This window comes from Rhagoletis pomonella, unplaced genomic scaffold, assembly GCF_013731165.1.
Source record: "Rhagoletis pomonella isolate Grant_MI unplaced genomic scaffold, Rhpom_1.0 Rhpom_scaffold_03275, whole genome shotgun sequence".
Classification (NCBI taxonomy): domain Eukaryota; kingdom Metazoa; phylum Arthropoda; class Insecta; order Diptera; family Tephritidae; genus Rhagoletis; species Rhagoletis pomonella.
The window spans coordinates 5,835-21,519 of record NW_023461828.1 but is presented as its reverse complement, the minus strand read 5'-3'; the positions used below and the strand labels follow the sequence as shown (position 1 = coordinate 21,519).

Genomic DNA, 15,685 nt, shown 5'->3' with positions numbered 1-15,685 from the left:
ATGCAAAATGTACTACAATAAAAAATTAACAAAAAAATGTATTATGAAAAAGAAAAAGAACAATGTATTTACAGATAGCTAAAAGTTTCAATATGTTTGGAAAGCGCCACGTCCCTTTTCCAGTAGTCCCAAAATCTCTATACCAATTTCCAGGACACTACCACAAATACTTTCAGAGATATACGGTATGAAAAATTCGATATGTATGGGTGATGCCACGCTCCCTTAATATATCGAAAGTCTGTCGTTCGCGAGATCACCTCTTATAAAAAGAAGGAGCTTCTCTTTATATAATTAGGGCCTTATTCTGTATCACGAACGATAGGCAAAAGGAACGATTCGTCTGCAGACGACAACCTCTCTAATTGCAATTTTAAACTCTATCGGTCGTCTTCGTCTCGCTTTTCATACATTACGTTGCAATGGTCTCGGTTGCGTTCAAACCGGCTGAAATGATGCCGCCGGACTAATTTTTGAAGCATTCCTCTGCAGACGAATCGTTCGAGTACAGAATAAGGCTCTTAGTGTAGGTAACACAGGGCAACACCGATTTTGATGCGGCAAATGTTGAAGCTGTTTTTGATAGGCTTTTTTGTGCTGATTACAAATTCGTAGGCATAAAGTTTTCATCAGCTCCAGATTTTAAGAAAAACGAGGTCAAAGTGTCAAAAAATCGTGTTTTTTCAATATTTGAGAAGCTCTAGCAAAGAAACAAAATTTTATTTTGTAAAAAAACCACCTGGCAATTACAAACAACTAAAAAAAAATTTAGCCAAATCGGCCCGACCGATCTCAACTGATGAACTACTACACATTTTTCACCCCATTTATATATATATAGATAGATAGTTCATTATTTAACAAAACCCGTGTAAATCCAAGTTTCCAAAATGTGCAATATTAAAAAAAAATTCAACAAACTTTAGTACAAATTTCGAGCTTTTTTAAAAAAGCTTGTTTTTAGCCATTTGAAACGTGTACTTTATTCTACTAGAATTCAAAGGGCTACAAAACTGCATACTCGAAATCAGAGACCGAAAATAATGATTATTTCAAAAATTTTAATGAAAAAAATCAAAAGGTTCAAAATATCGTATAACAATTTCGAGTATATAAATGTACATGTTTTTTCATGCTCTGTATGAATCTCTTACGATTTCAAAATGTTTGAGCGATATCTATAAAAATTATAACTAAGAATTACATTTCGATTTTAAATTAATCGCTCAAAAAAAAAACAAACCATACTTCGAGTTATATTTTTTGATCATTTTCGAGTTTTCTTTTTGATCAAAAAATAATTATTATATTATGAGTTTTATATTTTTGATCAAAAATAATCATTATTTTTTTAATTTTAGAAGAAAACAACTCACAAAATAATTGTTACTGCAGAGCAAAAAAATAACGCTCGAAAAATGAGTTTTATGTTTGATCAAAAAAATAAAACTCAATAAACGAGCAATACAATAAAACTCAAAATGTTATTATTATGATTGATCGCAAGTATTAAAATCTCAAAATAATGATTAAAAGTTAATTTTTTTGATAAAATGCATAATGATTCCATACTCTGCTCAAATCTAATTAAAAAGCTCTAAAATGTTTACGAAAATTTGTTGAATTTGTTTTTAATTTAATAAACTTTTAAGGTGACACTGGATTGGTACCAAGTAATTTTGGGTAGAGCTTTTTTCATCCAAAATCAAGTTATCTTAAACAAACTAAGATGGTAGGCGACTGACAGGCGTTTGCCTAACAGATCAAAAATGGAGGTTTGTGCAACTGCATGTAATCTGAATATAATTAAAAAAATGGAAGTATACATACACACATATGTACATATGTACACAGAAAAAATAAGTTTGAAAATATTTCCTGCCGGTGTTAGTTAAATACTATTAAGAGAGGTTTGATTGCAGTAGAACAGAGTAAAGAATAAAGTAAAATATTAGCAATGTGGAAAATAAGATCAACCAATTTTACTTGTTTCAACAACTGAAATGCCAACAGAAATTGTCAGTGAAAATAACGATGAAAATAATAATGGCAATAATAATAAATGATAGCAATTAAATTAAAATAATAATAAAAAATCATAATCATAATTATTATAATAATATAAAATGTTGCACATCAAATGACCTGATAATTCACTCGATGTAATGGCCGGTATTTGGTGGTGCTGATTTGTTTGTTGCGAAAGGTGTGCTTGGTGAGCCTTCTTCTTCTTACCCGTTGTGTTTGAGGGCGCCTTAAGTGCAGGCTCTTCCGGTTTATCTTCCGGATGGAACACCACTGTCCAACGATCCAAGCGTATCTCTTCAGCTTCGATAACATCACGCAGCAAATTTAAAGGATCTTCACCACCCGTATACCCAGAACCCCAACAAAGGACTCGCGCCAAATCGTTACCTATTTACATATACAAAGGCATTTGTTTATATTTAGCAACCAATTTTTCGCTAATAATAACTTATATTTCTCTTACCAGTACCCAACGGCACTATGGCGCAAGGTGGACTTGAACATTCTGAATCCTGCCCTACATTGTCCAAGCATTGCAATACCCAGCCGATAGTACCATCACCGCCACATACCAATATCTTGTAGTTGGCAATTTGACGGAAAACGTAGAGACTAATAGCGAACGTGTATAATTATTTAAAAATCGCACGAAACAATATATTTCTCGCTTACCCCGGCAGTGGTCCACCATTATCCAAGTCAAATACTTGGTATGGATTTAGCAGTTTTCTGAAGCTCGATATAAGTTCTAATCCTTGACAACCGCCCGATTTCACATTAACAAATACAAGTAGTGGTCGTACATCCGACGGCACCATGCTTGGTTCAATGTTTGGCAATAACATAACCAAAAGCTTCTTATCCTCTATAATAGTTTCACGTAAATTATAGAAGGCTCGAACCTAATGAAAATATAGTACAAATTAACACCTACAAATCGACGTTTAAAGTACGAAACCGCGTATAGTCGTTCTATAAAACCGCGTAACTGACATATTTTGCCAAAAATTTGGGTTTGCTCACACAAGCCGTATCCATTCGTCCTGAAATATACTAGCCAGAAATGCGATTGCTTTATAAAAAGAAAACAATTTTGAAATAAATATGCGTGTTTTTACTCTCTAGAAAATAATTTATGCAACCTCACATACGCGGTTTTGCATTTTGTTGATACGCGGTTTTGTACTTTAAACGACGATATGTACTACGTATAATTTTCCAATGTTAAATTATGATACATTATATAAACACATTTAATAACTAATGGTGGCAGTGGGAATGCTAAAAAATACGCTATAGATAGAAGCCCACCGCCCCCCTCCTAAAAGCTCAGTCGGTTACTATGCAGAAACCGCTAGTGTGGCACTCTTAAAAAATGTAAAACATTCAGTTCTGCACTTACCGCCTTTTGTGCATCTTCGAACGATAAAACCACTGAACCGTATTCGTAGTAAATGGGACCAATGCTGGTAAATTTGTTTTCATCGGTGACATACTTGTTTAAAATTTGTTCGTAGTTGCGTTGTGATAATCCCGGTGGTAAATTTCCAACAAACAACGCGATATTTGGTCCGTGTGGATCCTGCTTATGTTGCATATAAAAAACGCATCAATTCCATTTGTCTGATGGAATCCTTGCCCAATTGTTTCATAATATCCCATGGGCGTTCATTCCACGATAGTATGCGCTCAGTGACCCCACGATCTAGCAATACCTCGGAACATCTAAGCAAATAATACACATAAAACAGAGTATAAATATATGCATGTACGTACATGCATACAGATTAAAGGCCTGCAAATGCAAATGTTGCACTATGGCGACATGTGTGAAATCATGCCAGTGCCAGTTCATACCACGTCCCTCATATGTACGGTGACCATATTAACCAACGTAAAATAAAGGACATATTTTCAAAATGATTTGGAAAAACGTACATCAACTTGTATGATACAAGTACCTCAAGCATATTTAGATCAAATATTTACCAGTTAAATAATTATAGTATTATTTAATTGCACAAGTTCCACTTCTCGAAAGGCACTGTAGCCGGATTTTAACCGATTCCGAAAAATGAAACCAAAATGCCTTTATTATTATTCATACTTCACGACAAAGCCAGCGGTGGTTTATTGTTCTTTTCAGTGGAACTGGAAACTCAGCGTGCTTTCGTGAACAAAGAATTTTACTCAAAGTATATTAATTTTTTTATGAAAATGTCTAAATATATTTATTTATATTTAAATATTTATAATTTTTTTTGTTTTAATTATATAAATTTCCCCCAGCAGTATTAGCAATGATTCGTGATTTATAGATTGTACAAAGATTACCGATTAAATATAACCCGTAAGTGGGGTGCGAAAGAAACTAGCGAAGGTTTTCATTATATTTTATAAGGGACATTTTTATTTTGTCATATTCTCTGTTTAAAAATTGACCTCTGCAAAATCCATTTAATCATTTAAAGGACAATTTAAGAAATAAAGGACAAATGGCGTCCTTTATTTTTACAAAAATTATAACGGACAACGGGTTAAAATAAAGGACTGCCTTTTAAAATAAAGGACGGATGGTCACCGTACTCATATGTATATGTTTGACAATGACATATGAAGACACTGTCGAATAATTTGAAATCAAATGATGCATCAAATCTATGCATGCCAACACAAACGAGACATACGACATATTCAGCATTATTAATTACATTGTATATACATATGCATGTACGTGAAGAGATTTCGCAAGCTCCTATTATAGTACAATTCATTAAGCAATTGTCTAATTAAAAATCTATATATCGTCGATGTTTTTGCAAAACCGCCCATAGACCAATTGCTAAACCATCTACCTTACGGCACTGAAATTTTACCGGAGAGCAAAAAAAAAACGGTTTATTCTTTGAAGGCATTGCCTTAATAGGCGGTACTTTCTTTAGCTATTATTTTACAAATCTGTGGTTTTAATAACGATTTAACGATTTTTATGCATAAATCTCGATGCCTGGAGTTCAGGGTTACCAAATCTCACTTTTTACACAACGGCGATTTAGGCGGTTTTGCAAAAACATTGACGATATATTTTCTTGGAAGGTAGGATCAATCAAACTGTATTAAAAATATGCTGCAGAAACACAACAGCGAATAACGGCTTAGCTAAGTAGCAATGACATAGGGCTGGTTTCTCCAACTCAACTTAACTTAGTTAAGTCAATTTTCCTAGACTTAGCCAAGAATAAGCTGTGTAAAACGTAGGCTAACTTTTGAATTAAGTCCAAAAAGTGACTAAACTAACTTAAGTTGAGTTGGAGAAACCAGCCCATAGTATAAACAATTTGTCTGAGTTGACATGACAGCAATGCATCAAATTTCGAAAATGACATTTTTACAGAAAATTTTGAATTTTGCAATACTTTGATATATGTATGTATATCGTCACCTGAAATGCAAAAAGACATAACAACAACGTATGTATATGAAATGGAAAAAGTCGTGACAAATATTTTCATTTTTTTTGTCATAAAATGATGTGGGGACTTGTAATTCGATGAAATCCATCATATAAATCAAAAAGTGAATTTTTATTTTTTATTAGTTATGACCTTGTGCATTTCAACGATGATGTTTGTAAGGTCTTTTTTCTATTCAGGTGACGATATCTAGATCTGCCGTAATAACCATATCTCCTGCGGACTTTACCTGTAATCTTGAATTTGGTTATCTTGTAAACCAAATCTATCAAGCGCGTCTCGAATCAAATCCTTAATAATAGTTGTATTTTCAACAGGAACATTGACGTATGGCTCTTCCAGTGAGCATTGCAGTTTGCCCGGGTAAACACGAACGTATCCCTTATCTTTATCATGAAACCTTATATATATAGCTGGTCTCTTGCCTTCCAAATGCGTCAAGCTCATGACGGGCGTTGGATCTTGCAAAGGAGCGTCCTCTTTGCCTGACGGGGCATATAAGTCGGTCATGTAAAATGCCTTCAAAAAAAAAACAATAATAATAAATAAAAATAATAATGCATTATCTTTTTCTTGTTTATTTGTCGTCGAAACTGTTTGAAATCGGGGAAAACAACCTTGCTTATTATATACGTATGTAGAAAGCTGAAAAAACGACCCAGCCAGCAAGCAACATACGTTATGTTTTGTGGACCATGCGTTTTTCGTACATTTTTCTATCCGTAAAACAACAGAAATTCATCGGTTATTGAAAATTCGGCATTGTAAAGTATTTTATACTTTTCTTAAAAGAAAGCTTCAGCAACCGCGTTTTAAGGATTGAGGATTGTCTTCGAGGGAATTGAAAATTAAATCAGAAAAAATAGCAAAAACAATCTGAACATTTTCAAGAAAAAAACCGTCCTGTGTCTTTACTGAACATTGAAAAATATGGTAAGTATATAAATGCTAGATATTATATGTATATGAATTAGTTTTTAAAATGAATTAATTTTTCTTAACTTACAGATAGTTACCGTGGTATCCTTTCGTTCGCGTTTTTCCTTTGGAAAATTCAACACTCACTAACTTTAAGGACCTTGTAGGTACACATTTGACAGTACCCTTAAATTTTGGTAGGTCTGTATACTAAGCTGTTATATTCTTATGACTTCTGTTAAATTTATATGTTACCAGCGTTTTTTCTTTTATAGAGACTCGCGAAGAAAGGCGGAGGATTTAGAATAAATTAACAGAAAATTAAATGAAACTAAGCAAAAAATTAAACAATAATGTAAATGTCCTATATTTACAACCACACAATGAGATCACTAATTATTTTCCACGTTTCAGCTCATTCATAATGCACTGTCTGCCTGCTTGCGGTTTGTCCCCGATATTTTAAAATTGTAAATAAAAAACGGTATGTACATTTGGCCAGGCCCAATTACATTACAGAAAAATTGCGAATCGCTGAAGATGGCTAGTAAATTGTAGAGCCTTTTCAATTTCTTCAAATCTAAAACGCTTCCACGCGCGCTTCTTGTGTGATTATATTCCATTTTAAATTTTATCAGCATTTCAAAAATTTAATAGACGCGAGTAGACCCCCTCAACATTGAAAACATTTAATACGTATGTACATACCTATGTGATGATGAGTTAGGCAGGGCGTATGAGTGATGACTTCCACGTTTGCTGGCTGGGGATATTTAATACGTCCGCCGTGTACATAGTTCGGTAAGGCCCGAACATATACATACATATGTAGGGATAAAACGATACCATGGAAGTATCGATACATGTACTTGGAAGTAGCATCGAAACAAAGTATCGATACCTACTAAATATCGGGCTAAAAGTATCGATACCTACTTATATCGATATTTGTAACTATAAGAATTGGTTGTATAAAAAAACGCTATCACATATCTATGAATTTTTGTCAAAATAACTTATGCGATAATTATTTTTGATTTTAGGCGTATTTTTAAGAAAACCTTTAAGTTTTAAAACATGTTTTACTAGGATGGCCTCCCAAAATACAAGTGCAAAGTCCAATAAGTTCTTTTTAAAAAAGTTCACAGAATTTTGTTAACATAATATTCATCTTTTTTAAGTACGAAAGCGATCATGAAATCAAAAATAATTATTTTATAATTTATTTCATACAAATTAACTATTTACTAAAAGTTATCTCTATTACAACACTGTTCACCAGCAGTTATGCAAAGTAACTTTGGTATATTTCTGAAAGAAGTAATCATGTTGACAGTTTTTGGAGGACAAATTTATAGTGTAGTGTAGGCATTCATATCGCTAGCTTACAGTGAAAAATTGCTAAGTCCATTTGAAGAAAATTACAAGATTTAGAATTTTTTCAGAGTTTTCCGATTTTTCTGTGCCTCTCTTGGACTTAGCAAATTTGGCTTTAATTGAATACAAACGGTTAGAAATAAAACAAGCACGTTAGTTAATCCTTTTGGAGACGTTGCGCTTTTAATTCACCTTGCTTCTTATATCCAAATATGAGTTTTCACAAAAAGTGGACTTAGCAACTTTTCACAGCTAGAGATATGTTATAGAGATGAAAATAGGTTTTTCTTTGTAGGACTTTTTTTCATTGGCAACTAAGCTGCCAAAATTTTTTAACTATTAACAATAAAAATTAGATTTGAAAATAAAATCGTCACTGAATCGGGTTTTGATACAAGTACTTTCTTCCGATACCTACTCAGTACTCGGTTCGCAAGTATCGATGCCAAAATAACTTGGTATCGGACGAAAAGTATCGAGTATGTATTTGTATTTTTACTAGTATCGCTTTGTCCCTATACATATGTACTTCTTTATTTGTTTTAAATACTTTTTGATTGCGAATACTTCGACTAAATATGTCGGATCTAATGCTATGCAGAACTTACGCTTGGATCCCGTGTTATGTGGAATGCACGCAATGCTGTAGTTAACAGTTGTTCCAGGGTATATGTACGCGGCACACTAATTACCCGATATAGTTGACGTCTGAATGAATTGTTACCATCAAAAACTTTGACCATTTCTGAAAATTAATGAATTACATACATACAAATGTATGTAACAAAGTATATATTAGATTTTTTGCATCTACATGCTTATATATGTACATATTAGGGCCGGGATTACCTGTATATTCGGATATCCGGATGGAAAAATTGTTATTTTGTGATATCCCGTCCAGATTTTTTAATCAGATATTCGAATATTCGAATTATCCTGATTTCCAAAAAATCCGAATAGAATGCCCAGTCCTAGTATGTATGTACATTAGAGTGGTAAAAAAGTGAGGTCCGAATTTTAATGCTCTCACCCCCTCGGATTGTTCTATGTCGAAAAATTATACCCCTATTTTTATTTTGAAATCAACAATTATTTAGAGATCACTTAAAACGCTCAAAGTTTTCCATGTATTTTATATGTGGAATAACCACTTTTCGTAGAAATGGTATGGAATTCTAGAAAATGAAAATTATTCGATGGGGAAAACTCTGGTTCTCTTCAGGAGACTTCCAATAATGATTCCCAATTGTTTATTTAAAATTTTTTTAAAACTAGCGATATTTGCTTGGTGCCCCCACTGCATTTTTTTCGGCGGACCTATAAATTATAGTTACTAAGAAAAAATTGTAAAATATACAATTGGATATTATTATAGGGAATCTCCTGCAGAGAAGCAGAGTTGTCCGTTCGAAACTGATTACTGATTTTTCCGAAAAGTTGTTTTCCCCATATTCAATACATGGAATACTTTGAGCGCTCTCAGTGACCTCTAAAAACTTTTTTATTAAAAAAAAAAAATATCGGGGTAAATTTTTTCGGTATAGAACAATCGTAAGGAGTGAGAGCATAAAAATTCCGACTTGAATTTTTCTCATGCATTTTTGGACTACCTACCCTAATGTACATACATAAGTATTTTCAATTCATGCTTACCAATATCCTTCTCTTCACTTTCTTTCTCCTTTTTGGTTTTATCCTTATCTGACTTTTCCGATTTATGTGAAGTAGATTCGGGCCGATAGTGTGATGATGTGCCACTTCCGCCACTGACGGCACTAGCGTGCATTGCGTCAGTTTTGTTAACCGATTCTTCATCTTTGAAGCGTGGCGTATCGCCGCTACTGAACTCCTCTGATATACTTCGCGCTAGGCAGTTATGGGAGTGTAAGTATTTGAATTAAAATCAAATTGGCTTCTTAAAAACAACATTACAAAACAATTAAACCCTATTCAAATGGATTCTTGTTACTTGCGTAAGTCCAATACAAAATAAAGACATACATATTCTTAAATATATATATTTTTTAATATTGTTAGTAGATATATAATAAAACATATTAGAGTATCAAATGTCTTTAAATGAAAAGAAAAAGTTGTGTCATTTTATTAATTTATGTACGTTAAGCTGGAGTCAGTCATTTTGCCTCGGAGGGATAAGTTTATGTAATCCCAGTGTTTCAAAGCGTATGCTCTTACAAGGAGAAACACTCAGTTATATATATTTAGGTTACTCAATAAACTCAAGCCGATGGCCAGAAACTCCTCCTACAAAGCGTAGTTAGTATTTTACTAGAGTTAGTTTTTAAAATGGTATATAGATTAGTAATATTTATGTTTAACAAATAATTGATAACGATAACAATGTGTGATGTGAATGCATATGAGCGTATGTATGTATGCAAGTAGATGATTATTTTATAAAATAATAAAAAGAATAACAGCAAAGGTGCAGGAAAGAGTGTAAATTAAAATTAATTTGTGCTAATATGTAAATAGATACATATGCATGTATGCATGTATGCAAGATACTCACAAAAAAAACAACTAGAAAAAACCAAAGACGAAAGTTGAGAAATAACATAAGAAAGACATCGTTGAAAGCGCTGCACGTAAATACGAACCGATGTATACATCATCTAATGCACAATTTACATATTACGCCAGTTCCCTGTATTATAAAATACTAAAACACATTTATTTTTGACACCATCCAATCAGTTGGCTTCGAAATAGTTTATATGTATGCCTATGTACATATGTACCCTGCAGGAAATGGATCTAACTATGAGCTAACTTTAAGTTGATTAGGAAGGAGCTAAAAGTCACTTATTATCTGTATATTTTCTTTTCTTTCTAACTATATGACGATATGGCGATGACCGCGAAATAGTCAAGGGTGGTTACCTCTGCATTTGATGTAACTAACTTGTAACTAGCTACTTTTAGACATAAAATATCAATAGGAAAAACAAAATATTTTTTTATTTTTATTTACTTTATTTATTTTATTACATTTCATATTTGTTTACATGTTCTCCTCTAGGTGGTCCCATATTCGAACTCCGTCAGATATAACTTCAAAATGATAATATGAAATTTCGATCTCCCTTTTATTTGTACTCAATTCGAAAAGTATTTGCGAAGTGCAGGATATTTAAATAGAAACGCGTTTAAAGAAAACAATCTCGAGCTTTACTTGTCTACCACAAGTTATATATTTTATAGAAATCCCGCATAAAAGCTAACTACAAGTGGGTTATTTTTTATCAATTGATAATTTTTTTCTGCAGGGTATGTACATAAACATATACATACACAATGTTCTTCAGAAAAGAGTAGCCAAATACTCACATAATTTTTACTGCCGTTTTTTAAATACGCATTCGCATGCATTTGTTTACAATTTCTGCACAATGCTAACTTTATGTTGTTGGCATACCTAACACTTGTTTCTAGCAGTTTTACGGAACCTACATACATAGGTAAATATGAATGTATAAAGGAGTTTTCAATAAAGACTCGACAACTTTTAGTTTCGCCTGAAGTTAGACTTCTTTAATTGTGTTTATTATACTTTTTATATGTATTAAAATACCACAATTCAAGTTGTGAGAGAATTTGGTTGCTTTTGATCTGTACATACAAGCCTGAATGTTTGTATGCAGTGTTGGCAAAATTTTAATCTGATTAAAGTTCAAAAATTAACGATTAAAATGTTAATCGCGATTGACGATTAAAATTAATTAATCGTAATCAACTGTGCGATGAATTATTAAGTTTTTATCATCGTTAGTCGCTGGCTGCGACTACGATTAATACATTTTAATCATTAGTCTCTAATCCAATTAAAAAGAAAATCTGATTAAGTTGTCTAGTTTGTTCGAATTTGAAACCAATTACCAGTTATCGAAATTATTTTGTGTTTTACGCTTATGAAAAGCACATAATATAAAAAATTATAATTATTGTTATTAGTAATACATAAAGTGGGAACATTCACAGCCAAGCGCACATGTGTATCTTAATGAAAATGCACACCAGATTGCTTAGACTGATGAGGAAACTCGACTTAACCTGATTAACTGGCTTTGTAGAACAGGAAAATTCCAGCATAAATTAATCACCAAACCTACCTAATCAAATTAAGAGTTAAGGGTTAAAAATTAGTATTTTTAATCGCGGTTACGATTCACTATTTAGTCAGATAAAAAAAAAAATCATGATTAACTGTAATCGGATTGAATTTAATCGAATTAAATAATTGATTAGAAAATCAATCGATTAGTGCCAACACTGTTTATACATATGTACATATGTATGAATGTTTTGTATCTAAATAAATTAGAAAATATTATACATAAGTCATGCTTGTGTAGCGCTTTCGGTTTTGTTAATAATTAGAGGGTTTAATTAAAATAAAAAACGCAAACAATAAGAATTAACACTGCATACAAATACATATAAAGGAAAATACAAGATAACCACAGTATTGATAAAAAAAAATCATCGCTTAGAATTTTAAGGATTTGACGAAAATATGGCTTTTGAAAAGAACTGAAAACATAAATCACCTCTGCGCTTGTAGTAGCGGTGCTTTCGCCACCCTAGCGACAAGCACTGCATGCGTCGCAACAATCGCCCGAAGACGTGCTCTTCGTTGTCACTATTGCGCGAACGACTGCGACTGCTGCCGCCATCACTAATGTCACCACCTGCGGCGTCGTCGCTAGCACCACTAAATGGCCTATCGTCCAAATATCGATGAAAAGTCGTCGGGCTGCTTGCCCCACTACTGTGCACCATGTGAAGCTGTGGTTGTGTTTCCACATGTCCCACAAAATCATCGTCGAACTCCTCATCATATTCATCATCGTCATCGGTGCAGACTCGACGCCTTAGACCGCTGCGTACATCCTTCAGTGTGAAATAGTCATCATCATATGCCTGATAGTTACCATCCTCATCCTGAATTGTGATCTCTATACTTTGCCTCCCTCTATCTAAGCTATATGCACTTTTTGAAGTTTTACTGACGGTGGAAGCAGGTTCGCTGGGACGTTTTTTTGAGCGGCGACGAAAAAGTCGCGCGTACTTCTTTTTGCGCGCTGTGGTTCCTTGGTAAGCATATTGCTTAACACCCGGTTCTTGGAAAGACTTACTGCGTCCTACGGCAGAAGATTGCACTTTCAATGGATCCGCCGGTGTGGGCGAATGTGAAGAGCAATCGCTGGAATTAGGCGAGCAGCTGATAGAGCCGCCCTTAGCTGGAATACCCTTGAATGGGTTGAGGTTGTGTGTTTTTGCTTTCAATAAAGCACCAGTCTTAGAGAATTTTTCGTGTACGTTACCTCGACCACTTTTTTGAGTAGACGGTGCATGCCTAACCAATGTTTCGGTGGCGATAATCGGTGGCGTTTCGTGGGCACTTACTGCTAATGGCACGTTTTGAGCATTTTTGTGTTTATCACATAATCTATAACGATTCTCTATCGATGTGTTACTATTACTACTGTTAAAGCTTAAATTACTTATAAGATTCATACTGGAGTCAATGTCAAAATCGTCAGTAGTCGTTACTTCGCCGCCTGTATCAGAAGTTTCATAGAAACAGTCGCGGTGTGGTTCTTTACCTGGCTTCGCTCCAGTTTCTGAACTACCGCCAGTTATGCCAGTAACAGTAACTTCTTTACCGACTAATCGATCGCCAGCTTTGCGAAACGTGCTCTCTGCTGAGTTAATCTCAAAATTATCATATTCGTCGCTGATTTCGCCGCCACTCACATCACATACACCCCCATCCTCTTCCTCGTCCTCCGTATTTGAAGAAAGGTGCTTGCGCGATATTGGCCGTGTACGCCGCAGGAAGTTGGTATAATATATTTGGCTCGATGTTGTCGCGCTGCCCATTTGTATAGCACTGTCCTCATTGAAATCGTGGCATAGAGAAGTGTCCACATGCTTGCACTGTTCATCGTCATCTTCGTGTTCTGAACTTCGAACTGAATGCGAAACGTGTGATAATTGCGGATAAAGTGTTGATAAGGGTGAAGGCGATGTTGGTGTGGCAACCGGTGATAGCGATGACGGAGTAATGGACCGAGGGGAAGATGAAAGTAGAAAATTTTGTTTTGATTTCTCTCGCCGTTGTCTTTCAATAAATAAAATCTCTTTTAAACTTAATTCAGGAGTATTATTTGCATCTTTAATTTCTTTTCTTTCAGTGCATTCAATTGCGATCATGCTGTTTGCGGATGAGCTGATTGCAAGGCAATCTATTGTTCTCAGATCAGCTAGAGTTTTAACACGATTTTAGAAATCAAGTGGAAAAAGGAAATAAAATCAAAATAAGGGAAACAAAACGTGTAAATAAGAATAATAAAAAATAAAGCTATTTCGTCCGATTGAAAAAAAAAACCCCGGCAGAAACACATTTCAATGTCTGTATGTATGTACATACATATTTATGTTTTTAGATAGGCACCTGTAGTACTGGGACAGTATGTCGCATAAATACATCCTGGACATAATTAGAGCATTGTATGTATGTATGCACATTTATTCTTTTTTATATGGATATTTAATTACACACGTGAATTCTTTAATTACATAAAGCCAAAAAGTTCATTAGAGTCTCCAGTATTTAAGACAAGGAATTTTTATTTATACATCTTTACTACATAAAATGTTATATTAAATAGTTATTTTATTTCGAAGACTGCGATCTAAAGTCTACAAGCCAATGCAGCAAACCGACATAAAAATGAGATTAAGCTTCTAGTATGAAGATATGTAACTAAAATTTGTGGCAATACATACTTACATATGCATATTTACTTACTCGCATTTGAAATTTATTTGGGAATTATTATTTTTGTCAAATTCTGCATTACAGTAGCTTAGAAGTGGGAGTGCTTAACTAATCTTTTTCGTTTGTATTAACCATTGATTTAATTGATAGTATTATTTGCATATATATACATACATATGTACATGCATATTTAAAGAAAATAAAATTAAATATGTAGTTCCTGAGCTCTTGTAATGAATGAGAAAGGGAATGGCACACTGGGTACATGAAGCATGTAAAGCGAAAAACTTTGTATTAGTATAGTCATATTAGACGAATTTTTTGATGGTGGTTAATCTTTTTTTGAATACTGTCAGCAAAGATGATACGTAACCATTTTTCTAATATACGGGGAGACACATTTTAAGACCCCAACTACACGATGCGCAAACGTTACTACCCCTACCACGGTGTTTAGCCGCTTGGGCCGCTGTTCCGCTGAGAATATTGAGATTTCCAACCGAGTTTCGACCGTATGACAGGAAATTTTGTTGAAAGACTTGAAGATGTTCCCTTACAAAGTGCACGAAATGCATCAGCTGTTAGCCGACCACGAGAAAGACAAGCCTCAGCCTTGTCAACCTCGATAACCTATCACAACAAGTTCTGGCAAGAGTGATGGAAAATGTCATGAGTTGGGCCAGTCGGGTTATCAATTCAGAAGGTGGCCACTTGAACGACATCGATTTTTGCGCCACCAAGCGGCTTAAAGTTGTTAGTCGGACATTAAGTTTTTTTCATAGGACCTTCTAAGCTCTAACCTTCGACTGCATCTTTTCGACACGGTGTTGGAAGAATAACATAGAGGGATAAAAAGATCTAAAAAATAAAAAAAATCTTCTGCAGATTAATGAGGTAAGCGTAAATACCAAAATGAGGAAACAATTTTGAGCATAGTGTGGTTGGGGACATAAAATGGCTCTTTCGCTGTGTGAAAAAATGCTTACCAAACCTACGTATTTTCGACGTGGCCTTAAGGCATCCACACACCTATGCGATTCTGTTGCTACGAATCCGCACCGTTTTTGATGTTTTGATT

At 34.1% G+C, this 15,685-nt stretch overlaps 1 protein-coding gene across 1 annotated transcript; it reads right to left on the bottom strand.

The window, feature by feature from the left end:
- Positions 1-2,145: 2,145 nt before the first annotated feature.
- Positions 2,146-14,088, bottom strand: LOC118754053 (diacylglycerol kinase theta-like; the record flags this gene model as incomplete). Its single annotated transcript, XM_036488921.1, is given in 9 exon segments — positions 2,146-2,415; positions 2,492-2,640; positions 2,701-2,930; positions 3,431-3,631; positions 3,633-3,753; positions 5,731-6,020; positions 8,405-8,541; positions 9,453-9,665; positions 12,371-14,088. Coding segments are annotated over 9 exon segments (3,329 nt in total), but the record flags the coding sequence as incomplete, so codon positions are not given.
- Positions 14,089-15,685: the final 1,597 nt, after the last annotated feature.